This window comes from Dermacentor variabilis, chromosome 2 (assembly GCF_050947875.1).
Source record: "Dermacentor variabilis isolate Ectoservices chromosome 2, ASM5094787v1, whole genome shotgun sequence".
Taxonomy (NCBI): domain Eukaryota; kingdom Metazoa; phylum Arthropoda; class Arachnida; order Ixodida; family Ixodidae; genus Dermacentor; species Dermacentor variabilis.
This window is the reverse complement of record NC_134569.1, coordinates 85,082,383-85,099,533: the sequence shown is the minus strand read 5'-3', so window position 1 is coordinate 85,099,533 and position 17,151 is coordinate 85,082,383. Positions and strand designations below refer to the sequence as shown.

The 17,151-nt window shown below is 39.5% G+C and overlaps 2 protein-coding genes across 10 annotated transcripts in view; both read right to left on the bottom strand.

Moving 5' to 3' along the window:
• Tlk (Tousled-like kinase) overlaps positions 1-12,275 on the bottom strand; it is a 172,331-nt gene extending 160,056 nt beyond the window's left edge. Inside the window, exon 1 of one of the 3 annotated variants that reach the window (XM_075681188.1) lies at positions 11,964-12,275. The gene's annotated coding sequence lies outside the window, so the exon portion shown is untranslated. Of the gene's footprint in view, positions 1-10,949; positions 11,149-11,214; positions 11,646-11,963 lie in introns of those variants that run through there. The other 2 variants (XM_075681190.1, XM_075681189.1) reach the window with 2 other exon arrangements.
• Positions 12,276-15,331: 3,056 nt separating this feature from the next.
• The window catches only part of LOC142572217 (uncharacterized), a 108,864-nt gene continuing 107,044 nt past the window's right edge, over positions 15,332-17,151 (bottom strand). For all 7 annotated transcript variants that reach the window (XM_075681175.1, XM_075681173.1, XM_075681169.1 and 4 more), the window contains one exon: positions 15,332-15,622. In XM_075681175.1, the coding sequence (XP_075537290.1) occupies positions 15,591-15,622 (32 nt within the window). In that variant the 3' untranslated portion in view covers positions 15,332-15,590. The remainder of the gene's footprint in view (positions 15,623-17,151) is intronic.

The following is a 17,151-nucleotide window of genomic DNA, read 5'->3' as shown; positions in this document are numbered from 1 at the left end:
AAAATGAAACACTAAGTAAAAGCAACTCATCAAAAGCCACAACTTTATGTAGCCGACCGTTATAACCGTAAGACAGACAAATTTAATTGCAGTACGAGTGACTGTCATTCAGAGTGAACATCACTAGCACACGGTCGCACTAGAATGTGTGGTGACATTACAGGGTGCACTACACCAGAGAGCGAGTGCATTTAGTGAAATTACCTGCTTTTGCCCAGTTTGCTCAAAGTCTGCAATCTTGAATGCAAGAGTAAACAATAACAGCAAGAGAACAAAGAGTTATATACATTTCTGCAAGTATTATTCCAATTAAGTTTGTTTCAGTCAACAAAAACAGCGATCTTGTGTTTCTGTTGTTGAAGTTCAAAACTAGCTGCTATCGTATATTTGCCCTCAGAACCTTCTCCCCAGCTGCACAATGGCATTACTGTTACAAACTGTTTCTTAAAACGCATTTTTGATAATAAAAAAGCAGCAATAATGACTACTATTCAAATACAAACACCCATCGTAAGTACTTTTTGTAGCACCCAATTGTCCCTGCCATCACTTTGAAATGTCACTTTATTGTGCCATGTAACAAGTCGCGAGTGGCATTCAGTTAAGCAAAGTGCACTCTATCAAAGTGTCACTAAATTTTCCCGTCTGACAAGAGTATGAGTACTAGAACAGTGCTTCCTGTGAGCGCACTGAGACTGAAATGTCAAATGATGTCATGATGTAGTGTCACAGCACATCATCGTACAAAAAGAGAGAGAGGGAAAGAGGGTGGGGAAGATATGGAGGAGCTGGGTGCAATACATAAGCAAAATTAAAAACGTGCACCTTGGCCATAGGACATAAATGCAGCTGCTCAATAAACTGCTGTTTCTCTTTAATAATTTAAATCTGTGGCATACAGCTCCCAAGTCAGTGCTGCTTCAACTAAGTAGGTGTGATAGATCACAGGCAAAAAACAAATGCTACATAGCAGCAGTCATCACGGAAAGAGTGGTGCAGCCGAGCTCCTGACAAACTCAATGGTGCACACTTGGTTTTATAAGGTGGGTATTCATGCTTTGTTAGTAAGCCAGTTAGAACAGGTGTATTAACAGCAATACATCAACAAGATCAGAGTCCCACTGAGTTGCACCAACAAAAATAATGTTATCAGGCTTTCTAACAAAACTCCCAGGTCTAGTTTACATGTGCAGTACAGCCCACTGTTGAAGCGAACACTACATTATTATTTCGGGAATGATTACACCTCAGTGTTGACACGAAGACCTTGCCAATAATTTTCTACAAACATGGGTCGACCTATATCGCATCCCATCAAGCACTTTTTCCACTGAAGATATGTTAAGTTGGTTTAATTACGAGCTAGGTGCTCCTTTTAACAGTAAACTATAGTGTACATAAATACCGAACAAAATGTACGGACAAACCACTGTTGCCTTAGCTAGCAAGTTTCACTCCACTACCGCTCGGTATTGGCAGTTCCTAGCGGGCTGAAAAGCAACTATGGCAAGAAGCGTGCTGCGCTTGTACAGTGACAAACTCACTTAGCCCTTGAGATAGAAGATCCAATAATAAAATGGGTGTTAAAAGACACATGCAGCAGGGGTTGTGGATTTGACTCCCACCAGCAGCAACCTGTCCTTTCACTTTCTTTAATGACTAAGAATTATGCTGCTACTTAAGCCTCATCTAAACTTATACAGTTCACTTCCTTTATGCTTTGCTTTGCTTCTTACTAACAATTGAGATTCCCTTTACCTTTCTAGCTCGGATATTCCATAATTAAATGAGCAAATGTTATCAAAAAAGAACAACAAGGACAGGCAACCAGGCCTTCAAGTTTTGAAATCTAGAAGAAGTGCAGCAAATGCTGTAGAAAATAACATTGGTTTGCTTCTTTGATGTGCACATAAGCAATAGATTTCCTGAAGTTATATTAAATCTTCACATCGACACATCCGTCTCATAGATCACAACATCAGTAAACAGAAATTACCTATGGTAAATATAACAAATTCACTTATTTAACATATCCTCAGGACCATAGGCCTTAGCGAAGGAAATGGATAAAAAAAAAATAATGAGTTTAAATAAAGTTACAGTACAGAAGCAAAAAATACAGCCATGGCTTCTGCTTATACAAGGTTAGTTATTTCTTTTACTTAAAACAGAAGATGACATCACAGGTATCATTGCTTATATCCTAATTATACAGAATTGAAAATAAAGCAAAGACCAGTCCAGGAAGTATTGTGCAGTGCTTCAGTGTTTGGGACTGCTGTTAGTAAATCTTTCTTTGATTTGAGTGAAGCAATAAACTTAAGATACTTTTTGGCGCCACAGCAGTACACCGGCCTATATTAGTAGTGTTGGTGGCAGTTAAAATTTCTTGCTACACTGAAACTTACTTGCAATGGGTTATGCTGACCCAAAAAATAACCCCCAGTGACAATTCACGACAAGAATTCCACAGAGCTTGCACTGGTACATCAAAGCAGCGAGATTAGACAAGGTTCATTTGGTGTACAGGTAGCCAGGCAAAATAGGGTGCAGCACAAAAAAGCAGTATAGGTACAAACTTTGAAATTGAATAAAAGTGAATGTGTGAGCACAATCACCACAATGCATGACAACAGGCTACGGCTTTGAAAAGAAGGCATATTTGGTTATTCAGTCTCATTTTACAGCAGCAGCTTGGAAACATAGAAGAATATTACAGGTGTATGAACTGCACGGTGGGACTGTGGAGGGAGGGCCTCCGCAAGTCACTATATTTTCTGGTACTCGGGTGACAGATGGTGCGAGTAGTTTGGAGCCCGATTGCCAGAAAAGTGCATGCAATCCTGAGTAAGGATCAATCCGTTCAACCGACAGACAATGTCTGTGAAAAAAACATTTCGAGCACCAAGTCATGTGTAATGAATGGACAGTGCACCGCAATCAAATATACTGTTACAATGCGTAAAGGTATTTTCCTGCATTTTACCACACCAATAATAGTGTTCTCATACATGTTTTGCAGCTCTCTGTGTAATGTCCACACTCAGGGTGCATATTCAAACACTCCTGTTATCTCTATTCATTAAACACCTGTACTTTCATAAGTACACCTGAAAGAATCAGGTGATTTAGAGGTTTTAGGTCGTCGCAGCCAATCACTTACGTTCATTCCATTATCGTGGACACTCTTTGGAGTGGCCAGGAAAATGCCTGAGCAGGCTAATTTCATTGCTATGTGTGCACAATTTTGTAATGACAGGCTCACACTCGTAGAAACTGTGTATGTATGACTAAAAAAGTTGGAAGCGAAGGTACTTAGAGAAAATGAAAATTCACAACTTGGTTGATTGATGGGCATTTAATTATTCAGAACTAAAGATGACATTTGAATCAGTGCCTCGTACAACAGCGAATGCGGTTTCCCAACATACAGCTGTGCAAAGCTACGCAACAATACATGATAGACTACGGGCGAAATATTGAAATCAATAAATGCCGACCAGGCTCCCTTAGGTATCTGCGGGAGCTGCTATTGAATACAACTAGTGCAATGGATTTGGTTGTTACAATCCCTAAAAGAAAGGGGGGAGGAAAGAAAGGCAACAATGATGACGCCTCCGGATAAAAAAAAAATTCAACAAAGGGTCTTTGCTTCGTTTAATGCAGTAGCACAAAATCATGCCAGAGGGTACTTGTGGGTGCCCTCTATCACGCCTATGTTTGTGTGGCATCTGCGAGTTACACTGATATCTGTAAGGATGTGTCTTTCTGCAATTTCCTGGCACTGTAATATGAGTAAGGGTCTAGCATAAGCACTTGGCTACTACAAATTTGTGTTTCAATCTTTATTCCGGGATCGTCCTTATTACGTCCGGGGATAATTTAACATGCTACAAACCGCCGAGTGGAGCAGCCACCAAGATATCTACGTGTTTTTTGATGCCCATTTATACGGCCACCTACATTCGCTTCAATGCTTTTCCCAGAATAAACAGTCCATAACCAGCAATCAAAAATGAAGAAAATGCATGAAAAAGAAAAGCTTCCGAACATGTTTTATTACTTCTACTGGGCGCACTTTCCCAACACACATATGCTAACACGGCGGGACCCCGACGGACGGCCCCTGCTCTCCCGTACCATCGGTCCCAGAAAGTGCGAAACATTAGCGAGTCTTCTCTCTCACTTGGGGTCCAGTTCACATACACCTCTCAAATTCTTACGCCGTGCTGGGAAATATGAACTGCAGTTCTGTGACTTAACTTCAGAGTGCAGCTACCCGAAGATTTTTGAAAAATTATGCAACAGAAATCAATTTTTTTCTTTCCTTTCTTTGAGACTACAGAAAACTTGGGCCATAAGCTGCAATTCTTTTCATTGTCATATATTTTTTCTCATTCGCCCTACTTATTTTTAAATATGTTGCAGACAAAAAAAAAAAATACAGGAAGTGCTTTGTGATAACTAATATGTAGAGCAATACAATGCCGTTGGCTTGTACGAAGCCACACTACAGCTATTGCCTGAGCAATTCATGATGAATGATATAAATAGTATTGGAGGAAAAGAATCCTTACAAAATACAACTGCTCTTGTGGGTGAATAGAAATGATGCAAAGCTAACATTCTTCTGTTTAGTCGCTATTATGCTTCACTTTCTGTCCCTCAATGCCTTAGCCATCAATTTCAATGCAAGCATTTGCCCATCTAAACATTATTTCTTGATGTGTTATACCATGAGAACTTCTACGGGATACAGCAAAAGACATCTGGCTATGCAGTTCAATTATTTTCTCACAAGAAAATGCATGCAGAGGTTGAAGAGCACTTAATGCCTAAACAGGCATGAAAAAATGCTCTTAAGCACACACATTACAGATGACAAATGACTGTTTCATAGTTTCAATGCCCCAGAGCAACACAGGACTTATGAAAGAAGCCTTATGAACCTTATGAACCTTATCAACCACTTATGAACCCTTACGTGAACCGAAAGCACAGCACCCCAACAGTTTTTCAAACTCCGTTTCCACCAGAAGCCACCATGGCTAGAATCAAACCTACATCCTCGTCCTTAGAAGTTGACATGATACCAGCTAAACCACTGCAATAAACAACTTGACATACCAATGATGGAAGTGTTACACAGGAACCTAATCTATATCCCCTGTAGACATCATCATCATCTTTTAAGCTGCCTTCTTTGTTGCTTGGCCTTCCAGCATGAAAAGCTCCTGTTCAAGTGGTGTATGTGCTTTTTCCTTACCGTGTCTTTTATCTACTCCTACCTGAAATGACAAGGTTATCACACACCTCCACCATTCCCTGACCCATCTTAAGACAAGCCGCCAATGAGGTGATCACCACTGTCCCTGCATGGCCTTGTACTTTCATCAAGACCATCTGCCAAAACTGCAGGCTTTCCCTGGCCTACACGTGGATGACATCGAGAACTGACTTAGAAACTACAACTAATGAGCACTTCCAATCAATAGGCCACATTGTAAACCACTAAACTAAACCATGTTCCACTAAACCATGTAAACCACTAAACCACTAAACCATGTTCCTTTCTACCGCTCTGGCAAAGCTAAATCTTGGTTTTTGGGCCACAAACTCGACCTTTCCGATATGGCAACACTCACCTAAGAGTTTAAAAATATTTTTGGTGGTCCCAGTGTTCTTGTGGAGTTCCCAAATCATACCCCAACAAATCCTACACACCCTACACTGGAGCTATCCTCATCCTATATTAGAGAATCGACCAAAGCACGCCACAAGACCAGGTTCTTGATGGTGTTCAGCCTCTCGCAAGCATCATTCACATTGCAATTTCTCTAGCAGCCAGAAAATGTAGCTGTGATGTTAACACAGGCCACCAGCATGTCTCATGAATGCAATACACTAATAAAATAGAGCCATTATAAAGTGTTTCATCATTAAGAAGATTGCTTCGGAAGCAGCAGTGCCTTGTTTGCTAAAATTTCAGGCCTGGCAAAACATGACAAACCCCCTTTACCCTAAACAAAAACAAAAAGGGGGAGAGAGAAGGCACTATATTATGGAGCTGACACAAGTAGTCCCTAACTTAAAACAAAATCATGCGACATGCTATGCACTGGAAAATTAAACAGCAATGAGTATACAAAGCAAACATTTCTATTCATTGCAGAACTACAGTCAAAGTAAATTTAACAAATGCATATCGTAAAGAAGGAATCGCAGACATTTCTATATATTCCACTGAGAGATGCCGAAGCACTTTGATGGCATTAAATGTCTTTTTTATTTTTTTATTCTACGTCAAAGTTTTACTCCAAACCTGACCACACTGTACAACAGTAAAATATGGAGTAAATAAAGCAAGAATTTCCATAGCAATTTAGTTATTTAATGTTGTGCACTACAAAGACCAAAGAGATGGCTTGATAGTTAATATATAAGGGTTCAAGCTACAACAGACTGCAAAGAAGTGCATGGCTTCATAGCCATATATCGAATCACTTTTGCTTTCTCTGACACACTCAAATTATTTGTCATGGCATGAGAATGCTTAGTAACTTCAATACCATGACTTCAAAATGAATTTCTTTAGGCACAGAGGTCTCACTATAAAGTGGTTGTTTCCCATGTGAATCACAAAAGGATTTTTGAAAAGTTTAATTGAAACTTTGCAATGTTTTGTATTATGATATTTTAAAGAGCTGACCAAGAGCTGCTAAAGGGTGAAACAAAGAGAGACAAAATTGAAAATTGGCAGCGATAATATTTGCAATACAGGATGCCAGTTCTGTGCACTTATTAATAACACCAAAGAAAGATCTAGTTACTAGATTATATTTCCTTTATGACACACAAATTTCTCTTCATATAACAGAATTGTAAAGGTCTCATGAATTCCACTGTATTTGTTCAAAAGTTACAATGCTGCATGCTGGGCATTTGTGGAAATGAAACAAGCAGAAGCTTTCAAAGGTACTTCATATCATGCATGCTCTATAAGCAAAGATAAAATTAAATTATGGGGTTTTACGTGCCAAAACCACTTTCTGATTATGAGGCACGCCGTGGTGGAGGACTCCGGAAATTTCGACCACCTGGGGTTCTTTAATGTGCACCTAAATCTAAGCACACGGGTGTTTTCGCATTTCACCCCCATCGAAATGCAGCCGCCGTGGCTGGGATTCAATCCTGCTATAAGCAAAGATGATTAATGCAGAGGGCCAAATTTAACTTTATCCAGGCCTATTCAGCTTACTGATGCACCTCAACAGTACATGCAACTTTGCTAGGAAAGTACCTTCTCCTCAAGTATGTACGGTATGACTGAGTTGAAGCGAACAACTGGGATCACTATTTATTGAAACTACCCATATCTTCAATGCATTTCAGTTTATCTGCAACATTTTTCATTATGTTCATTATAGCAGTGATTGTGAAGACAAGAGCACTGTCATCATGAACACATGAAAGGGGGCAGGAGGAATAATGATATAAATTAACAACTTTATTTCTGTGCAATATCTAATACTGTTTCTCAAGCGTTAGTCAGCAAATACAAAAAGTGTGCAGAAATATGAACGAAAACCCATGACATGGATTTCTAGAACCAGCAATCTTTTCTAGCATAAATGGAAGACCAACCCACCAGATAAAGTATAGCTGTAATCATTTTGTCATAACGATACAAAGTGCCTACATGCGATGTGATGCATTCATCATTAAGAGGAAGCTTTAGCTCAAGTGCTCCTATCTAAATACATGTAAAAGGAGAATTCGTTTTTCTCGGCAACCACTGCACCAAATTTGACGAGGTTTGTTGCATTTAAAAGACAAACTTAAAATCTAGTGACTGTTGGTTTGGAATTTTTAAATTAGATCGTCAATCTTTTATTAAAAATTGGCAAAAATCGAAAATTTTCAAAAAACGAAACTATCAAGTTTACAACTCTGTAACTTAACCAATAAAGATGATAATACAATTCTGTGAATTGCATCTAATAGTACATCTAAAGCGGACAAAATTGATATGTTACACATGAATATAAAAAAAATTTAATCATAGAGAAATACAACTTTTGCAAAACCGTTGTAACCAACGTAACAAATTCACGTAAGATGTAAAATGACATATTGAATTTGTCTGCTTTGAATGATCTAATGGATGCCGTTTACAGAACCGCGATATCGGTTCTTGATGCAGAGCTATGAATTTATAAACTTCGTGCTTCTATTTTTTTCAAACGGTCAAATATTTGAAAATCGTTTTAAGAAAATTCAAGCCCTAAATCGAAATTCCGCTTCCAACAGTCACTAGAATTTAACTTTCTCTTTCAAATGCGACAAATTTCATCAAAATCAGTCCAGGGGTTATCTCATAAAAACGTTTTTGCGTTTTACATGTATTTGAATAGGCCGCGTCGGAGTTGGGCCCGAGCTAAAGCTTCCTCTTAAAGGCACTTTTCAAAGCTTAGGATATGCAAATGGACTTCAAGAAGCATGTATTTCACTATATAAAAAAACAACTAACTGGTGCGCACAGCAGTGCCTGTTATGTTTAGGTCTGCTGCAATATGATTACATATACAATGAAGATTTTACAAATTGATAAAAAACCATGTTTGGTCACATTGGCAAGTCTCTTCATAGCAAAATGGCATGTTAAAACAATATTGCACCAATATTTTGAATAAACCATAATTAATCTAAGTTCTGTAATTACTTGAAGTAAAAGCAACACTGTGCTTTTAAGAACATGGAGGCCTTAGTGCCTTAACCTAGCTTTATGAAGTATTTTCACCAAGTACAAAGCATGGAGTCTAAGAAAATGATCAGCATTAAGAAGAAAAGCCAGAATCTAAATACTACCAAGGAGAAAGGACCATTTTGCCTCAACCTTCACAATCATTAAGGACCACAAAGAATTCCACAGTGACTGTGTAAGGAGATTAGCAGATACATAAATGCCCAGTAGAGCCTTCCAAAAACTGCACCGTTACGAATGTATTCTCAAAAACATGTAGTGAAAATTAGCTGTGGATATTTTTGTTTGTTTGTGGTGGCCAACAAGCAATTAATGTAAGCTGGAAATCAGAAAAAGTTCACATACGGCATAGTGCAATTTGGCAAACAAAACAGGTCAACACAGCCACTGTAACAAATGAAGGTGCAATGATGTTTATCTCATCAGTGAAACTAACCAATTGCTCAAGAAAAACTAAAACGGTGTACACTTCCAAAATTTTCATGTTATCGTGGTGTTGCAATCTGCCATAAGCAGTCCAAAACTGATGTTAGGTCACTAACATGCATCATCATACTACAAAAAATATTTTCACCACTCTGCACTCTTCGTAAGCTCTGCTGATGGAGCAGGAACATCAGGCACAATACCTCAAAAATAACGTACAGAGCGAAGAACAAGGACAGCGATAGACGACATACACAGCGCTGTGTATGTTGTCTATCGCTGTCCTTGTTCTTCGTGCTGTACGTTATTTTTGATCATGAATTACCAACTAGCCCAAGCAACCACCCTAGTGCACAATACCTTGTTTGAGTGCTGAGCAAGTTTAGAATAACTTACGCTAAAACCAGATTTTTTTTTTCAAGTTTTGTTAAGTTCTAAGAGGACCTATAAGGATTTCTGACACAGGCTTGCACTATTATGCATATAGATGAAGCTTAATATTATAAATTTAGTATAAGCAATACCAGTAGAAAAAAAAGTGTATCCCATAAAAGTCAGTTCCTACATTGCAAAACAAGAAACTATGGTGGCAAATGGGAGCCATTAATGTTAAGTTGCCTTACAAAATGGACTGAAGCAGTAAGAACTTAAATGTCCCCCTCCGCAACGGAGTTAGAAAATTCTGCGCTCGATGGAGCTCTATATCATGACTGCATAGAAAGCTTGAAAACAAGTTTACAAATAACCTCCAGATTCATGGTTGGGGTCAAATAAAGTCAACTGATATTTGCATATTTAACCTCGTAAATGCAGAATGGTTAGGTATCCTATACTTTCTTTTGGAGAGGAGATGAAGAGCAAGAATACAGTTGAAAACAAATGAACACTGTGCCAATTAAGTTTGCATGTACAACAAGTAAAACAAGGTCGAGAGAAGCAGTGTTGTAGACACTGTTTCAGGTTTGGAACCGGGAAATGATTTTCTTAGACTGCATTACCACATGTGCCTGAAGCAATCAACACACTGCGCTAGGTAAAAACGAGGGATCAACTGTTATTTTACCAAAGCAATGTGCTGCCATGAGCAGCCGCATTAGACTTTTAATGCAGCCACACTGCGTGTATAAATGCGCCGCTCGCTTTTGCATCAGAATATGTGCAATATCTTGTCACGCAAAGCGGTGTCCAAATATCCGCTCGGGAAATAAATAGAAACAGATATCTAAGAAGGAAATTCCAAAAAAACCTGCCACGAGAGGAAATGCTGCTGACCCTGTACAAGGTCAGTCAGCTCTTCAATCCTCTTTACAGGATCGAAAGGCCAGCGCACGCGACTAAACCGCCGTTCGTGTTGCAGTACGTGGAAGGCAGTTGATTCTGAATTTTACCGATAAGTTCAGGTGCACAGGGGGCGTTATAGAAACAAGTATCGTTCAGGACACCATTCATGAGGCTAGTCATCGCATGGCTGTCTCTCGCCCTTTATTTGCCAGACACAACTTGACCACACTGCACTTCAACCGAAACGTAGTGGATCGCACTAACAAAACTGCGCCTGTCTTCTTCTTTTACACATCGCAGGGTGCATTAAATGCAGGAACGGTTGAATATGACCAGAGAAACGGCACGTACCGCCCGCACTCGCACACAAAGCAGTTCTAGAAAGATCCACTTGCTTGCTTAATGGCTGTGAAAGAATGTAGTGAGAGAATCCGCTGCAGCAAAATGAAACCGTAAGGGAGCGCGAAGGATTGCTTACGCTGCGTCCAATCCTGATGCGAGTCCAACCTGTGGCAGTCCTGAATCTCTTCCAATTTCGTTTCTTTTCCGCCCTTCAAACAGCCGCGGATACAGTTTGATTAAGCGATCGCGATTCCGAAGCTTCCTTTACAAGGTGCGCTTTTTGCAGGCACGAGTTGCATTAGCCACCCACACGTCGCTCGACGAATAGGGCGGTTTTGTGCTGCCCCGTACAAACTTCCGAGGACCGCGGAAGGCAAATAAACGGAAGAAAAAAAAAATACCGGCAAGGGTGACTGGTCCTGATCCCTGACGGAATCTTCTCTGATAGCTCGAACTTCGTTAGTTGTATTTCGCTTTCTTCGCAGGCGACCGTCCCGCACTATAACGAGCTCTACAAGAAGCTCCTGTGTGGCCGCTAATGTGACCTCTCCTCGCTCCGCCTCACACAATCGGAGTTACTCGAGTTAAAACGTAGAAGGGAAATGTCCGTCGCCACCACATACGGGCGCACACAAACACGATCCGCTACACGAGATATACGTTTTCGGACACGGTGCTCGCGCTGCGGAGCTCCCGTAAGATTGTTGTAGACTGCCAGATCAGGCGTAGAAATTAGTCCGCACTAGCTGCTTCAGAAGTATAGACGGGAAAAATGTCGCGAGTATCCATCGCGGCGACTCAGGATTCCGGCACACTGCAAAGCACTACCCCCTCCCTCTCGGTGAATGCGACGGGTAGCAGTACGCGCGCTGCGCCCGCGCTATCCACTCCGCCTAGGCGGATCTCGATTACAGGGTTCTAATATAAGTTTCGGAACATCTTTGGACGACTAATAAATGCCCTCAAGAGCGTAAAATCACCGTTCCCTAGGCCTAATGGCGATGTTACATAGCAGAACACGGCTGCTTTGGGTATTTAAAGTATGCTCGCTGCTACTGTCAATGCCACCACTGCAATTTTTCTAACATCGCATAGGTACAACAGGAGAACCAACAAACACGAGCACAAAGGTATGTGACAAGGAGCTCACCTGCAAGTACGGCCGGCGATGGTGTTTTTGTGTTGTCCCGAAAACAAGGCGATTTTGTTTGACGGTAAGCTTGAAGAGCTCAAGATGGCGATAGGCAGATCACTCACATTAGCGAAGAAAACACTGCATTGCTGTACCGGCGCCTGTCAGACAGCGCATTTTCCATGGCGTTCTCTGCGTAGTACTCAGTGACTTCGGGAAAAATCATGAGGACAGTGCCAGGTCTCTCAGATGTGCATTGTCCGTGCATTCATAACTATTAAGCCTACGCTCACGAACTCAACTTTGTGTACATTTGATGACGTCACATGTCGTCTGTCACAAACCATTAATGAATTCATTGGAAGCGTCTCGAATGCGCAAATTAATAAAATATACGTTGTAAGCTTTTCCCTGGCGTCCGTGGGTCTCCACGGGAGCTCTAGATAAGCGAATAGGCACGTTTATCCGTCTAAATATTCAAATTTTAGCGCAGATTTCTTCCGCGCAATGCAGTGCGTGGTCAGACGTGCTACGCACGCGCACTAACAAAGTTGATTTACAGCTAGTAGCATATCGCACACATTGCAAAAAGAAAGAATAATAAAGTAATTAGACGGTTAGTGGGATTCCGCAGAGTTATAACTGGACTCACACTCATTGAGGCTCTACACTGCAGAGTTGTCCGCTATTTGCAATACGGAATTGGCAAGTTGCTTGTTCTTTAAATCAGGTTGCGCCTGTCAAGGTAATCACACATCCTTTTTTTACGTAGTGCGTGAGCATTTGTATGAACTCACGCGTATGGGATGTTTGTGAACTGCATCACAGTTCTCCCTAAATAATCCCTAAATTTCTTGTAATCGCACTATTAGAAACATTTTTTTTCCTTTTTTATATAAAAACTTTTTGGCACGTCATTTAGCAACAAGTAGCACCACATGTCCAACCTGATGTATTTGCTCCAACACTCACGCAAAAGCACTGACATACACACGAAAAAAAAAATAAATAAAAGCCCACACACCTGCTTTGCTTGCATCAGCAGTGCCTTGCTCTATTAAGTTCACACAAACGCAAACATACATATCACAGGTTGCTTCTTTGAGAAATAATGTGCAACTTGCTTTACTATCCAAATTTTAAAATGAAACAAAGTGGACACATCTGGCATGACCTTTGTAAAAAATCACTGAAAAGAATTTATTTCCTTTTTTGTTCAAAAAGATTTTTTTTTCTTACAAGAACTTCTGACAGCACAGTTATCGATAAAACCTTAAATTAACCTTACCAATGTAAAAACTTTGGCATACATAACCAAATCTAAAAAGGAAACCAAGCAATTAATGTTGAACTGATGAACCTAGTTTTTTTTATGCTTGCTTGCATACATGGTATGAGCTCATGTACAATAATTTGCACAAAGTCATTACATGTTTCATAAACAACTTTTCAAAAATATTTCTGTCCTTGACATGCCTGCTGTATGGTAAAGGGAGAATTAGTTAAGTAAAAGGAGAAAGACGTAACAATGATAAAACAGGCTACCACACGCGAGTTAGAAAAGCAAAGATTGGATGAGTACTGAACTGGAAAGTGACGACCCTAAAATGAATTCTTGATCCATGTAACAGTTAGTGCAATTTTTTCTCTTAATTTGTTACTTTCTAGCTCAGCGCTTGTCGCGTCTTCCATTCCTTGTCCCGCATGTTTACTTGTGCTGTTCTGAAGACAAAGATGTGTAAACATTCAGCCACACCATACCAGTTCAACTACTGGGTAAGGCTGCAACTCAAGGACAAAAACAAAAGCCTTAAAATATATTTGCACGGACTAGGCAAATATATCATCAAATCTTTCATCAAATTGCACTTTCTGTAAAATGTTTTTGTTATGCAAATGTTGCTTACATTACAGATTCAGACACCTAGAAAAGCTGGCACAATGGCTACAAATTTTCTTCCTAAAGCCAAGAAATTTCATAAATGCTTCATAGCAGTCATTGTACCACCATTGTAGTTACCTTTAGAACTGAATGAATATCAAGTGAACACTGCAAGGAATGGCATTACCATACAAACAAGATTTGTCGTTCCAACGAAGCTGTTTAATACATATTCTCTATCAGATTATGCTTACCTATATATTCTGCAAAATACAAGTGTGTGCCTTGCCTCAATATTTTGTCACACTGCATTTTTTATACTCAAAGTAAGATTGCTTATATACACTACCCATATTCTGGTATATTATTCAATACTGACATAATAAATATTCATATCTCTGACCACTACACGTGCTATTTCAAATTAAGTTACTTTTCAAGTTCATTTCACTTCACTGTTGAACAAAACACACACTTGCCACACCTTGGTACAACAGAAAGATAGACATATTAAGCTAGGTGTCAGGACAAATAAAGCACTAAAACATTGTATCGCACCCCCCCCCCAGGTCATGCATATTAGCTTCAAATAAAATGAATAAATAAGTGATGTGGACAGAATGATAGACAGAAACGAGAAATATGAGCATAGACTTTCAACTTTAGTCAAGAAAGCACACAAAGCATATAAAGGATGCTGCTATCACATATGAAAAAAATTACTTTTTCTTATTTAAAACCTGCAACTTGCAACTATGTATTCCAACCAAAAGAGGACAAGCCAATTTTATGGTTAGAATACACAGTTGTGGGTTTCAAACAAGAAAAAAGCAAAGCAAGTTTTTTTCAGTGACAGCTGTGTCCTTTGAATATGTTTCATGTGTTTTCTTGAATGAAGTTAAGAGTCTGCACTCATCCCTGTCGTTTGTCACACTCTGTCCACATTTGTTGCACAGTTTTGCTTCAAGTAAAAATGGGGCCCCTCATAAGCAATGCAAAAATAAATCGCACTAAGGTGGAAAGCTTGGCAAGTGTATTTATTTATTTGGTTGTAATTGATGCAATCTTTAAATCAGTGCGGAAGACAACGGCAATACAAAAAGAAAGGACACTGCACAGCACTTGTCCTGCGTCTTTTTTTTGTGTTGCCATCGCTTTCCATGCTGATTCAATAGAATGCAAAAAGGGGCATGCAGACATGTAGGAGATATCAAAAGCATTGAGCCTTGTTTCCTTCTTTCTTCTCTTTCTGTAGCTATGCATACGGTTTAGATCCCTCCATCTTGCGTCTTGATGGAACATTCAAAATACCTACGATAGTATACAAGTGCCACTTGCTTGTCCAGTAGCAGACGGTTCACTGAGCCCTTCTTACAAATGATACTAGCCATACTAGTTACATTTCACTCGTGTTCCAGTAAAGCCATTCATAAAGCAGTTCGAGACAGAAAGATGATTTTTTTTTACTAAACACCAAGGGGAGAAAAAGAAGAGCAGCCAGACAGACAATTATGCAAAACCCATGAGGTGTTTTTATTTTCACATTTTTATCACAATTCACCTTCTTATGTCAGCCAAAAGCAAACATTAGTATATAAGAATTGTACATAAAATGTTGCCCACAAATGATTACGGTAATATACTGACTACTGTTTCTCCAAGCCGTGTGACTGCTTGTCGTCATGGTGGGCAATTACCCAAACAATAAGATGGATAAAATATAAGCTTAAAAAATTGGTGCCGTGGGTTCCCTGACGGCCTCTTCAAAAATGAGTTCTTCGTGGCTGCTTTCCTCCTTAAAACAAAAAAGAAGGTGCCATGAACACACGTAAGAACATAATGTGCACAGGCCATATCCAAACTACAAAAAAATCTTTGCAGCCCACAAACCCAGTCTTACCCTTTCCTTTCTAATAATTTCCGCATAAAGTCACTTGGGGTTTGCACAGTAACCATTGATAAAAAGATTTCATTACATAAGTTTTCTCTGCTGCAGCTATGGTTTGACACAGTTAACTGGGAACCATAGCTAAGGGAAATCGAAATAAAGGAAAAGTGGAAATTTTATATATGGTCCACAACCCAACGAAAGACATGGGGAGAAGCAAAAGTAGCACATACATGACTATTGTCTGTGGCCAGAAATTATGCTCCTGAATAGCAGCAGGGGGATCAAAGGTTGCATAGGAACGAAACTCCCCAAAACACAGAAGAATAAGTAGAGTTCAGCCTTCATGGTTTCTGTTTCCCCCAAATTTGGCATACTTCTTTTCGGTTTTATTTCATCTTAAATATTTATCTGTGTGTGTGGATATATTTTTCAATGAACTTCCACAGACTTTTTCATCCCCCCCCCTGCTTTAAAACGAAAACGCCGAACCCATGTAATGATTAAGGAACCTACAGCTTCTAAATGCGCGTGCACGCACACACACAAACACACACACCCCACTGGTATCACTTCAGGAGTTCAGGAAACGCAGGATAATTTGCTATAACTCCAAAAAATTATTTGCAATTGCTTGAACAGGATACCTAAAAAAAATACATATACATACACATCCAGTCATGGCACGCATAAATATATGATATTTGACCCAGTCATTTTATAGAAAAATTCCCTTCATGTTGAGCCAAAAATATAAGCTCCAAATTAAGACAGATAAGTACATTAAGCAGGGCTGCACCCAACTCAACTGGTCAGAAATAAAGCTCAGAATTCAAGTAAAAGCTAGGCTGACAGTGATATCAGGAAAGTGCCACAACATACTCTTGTCTTTTTATTGACTTCCTTCACTAAAGTTTAGGCAAAGTTTTATGTGTCTCAGTGGTTTCATAACTGATGAAAGTGTCACTGCTATTGAAACGTTTTATTTTATTTTTATTTATAAATACTGCGATCTGAAATCAGATCATAGCAGGGTGGGTATACATAGAAATATACAAGCATGTAAACACATACAAATCCATCACATATGCAGGCATTTTCAGACATTGGTGAAGAATACATAACATACAAGAAAAAAAAAACACTAGCAGATAACACACACGAATTCATAACATTGGCAAGCATTTTTCAAACATTGATAAGGAATTCTGGGTAACAGTATGAGTATTAAGATTATTCCAGTCTGTTATTGTCCTAGGAAAAAAGGAATATTTGAAACAGTTATTCCGTGCGTTGATGGGGGTTATGGATAAAGCATGCCTTCGTCTTGTGTTATAACCTGATGAGTAAGTAAAGAACTTGGAAGTGTTAACCTTATAATGGCCGTTTACAAGTTGAAAGAGGAACTTTAATCGACAGATACGGTTGCGCACAGT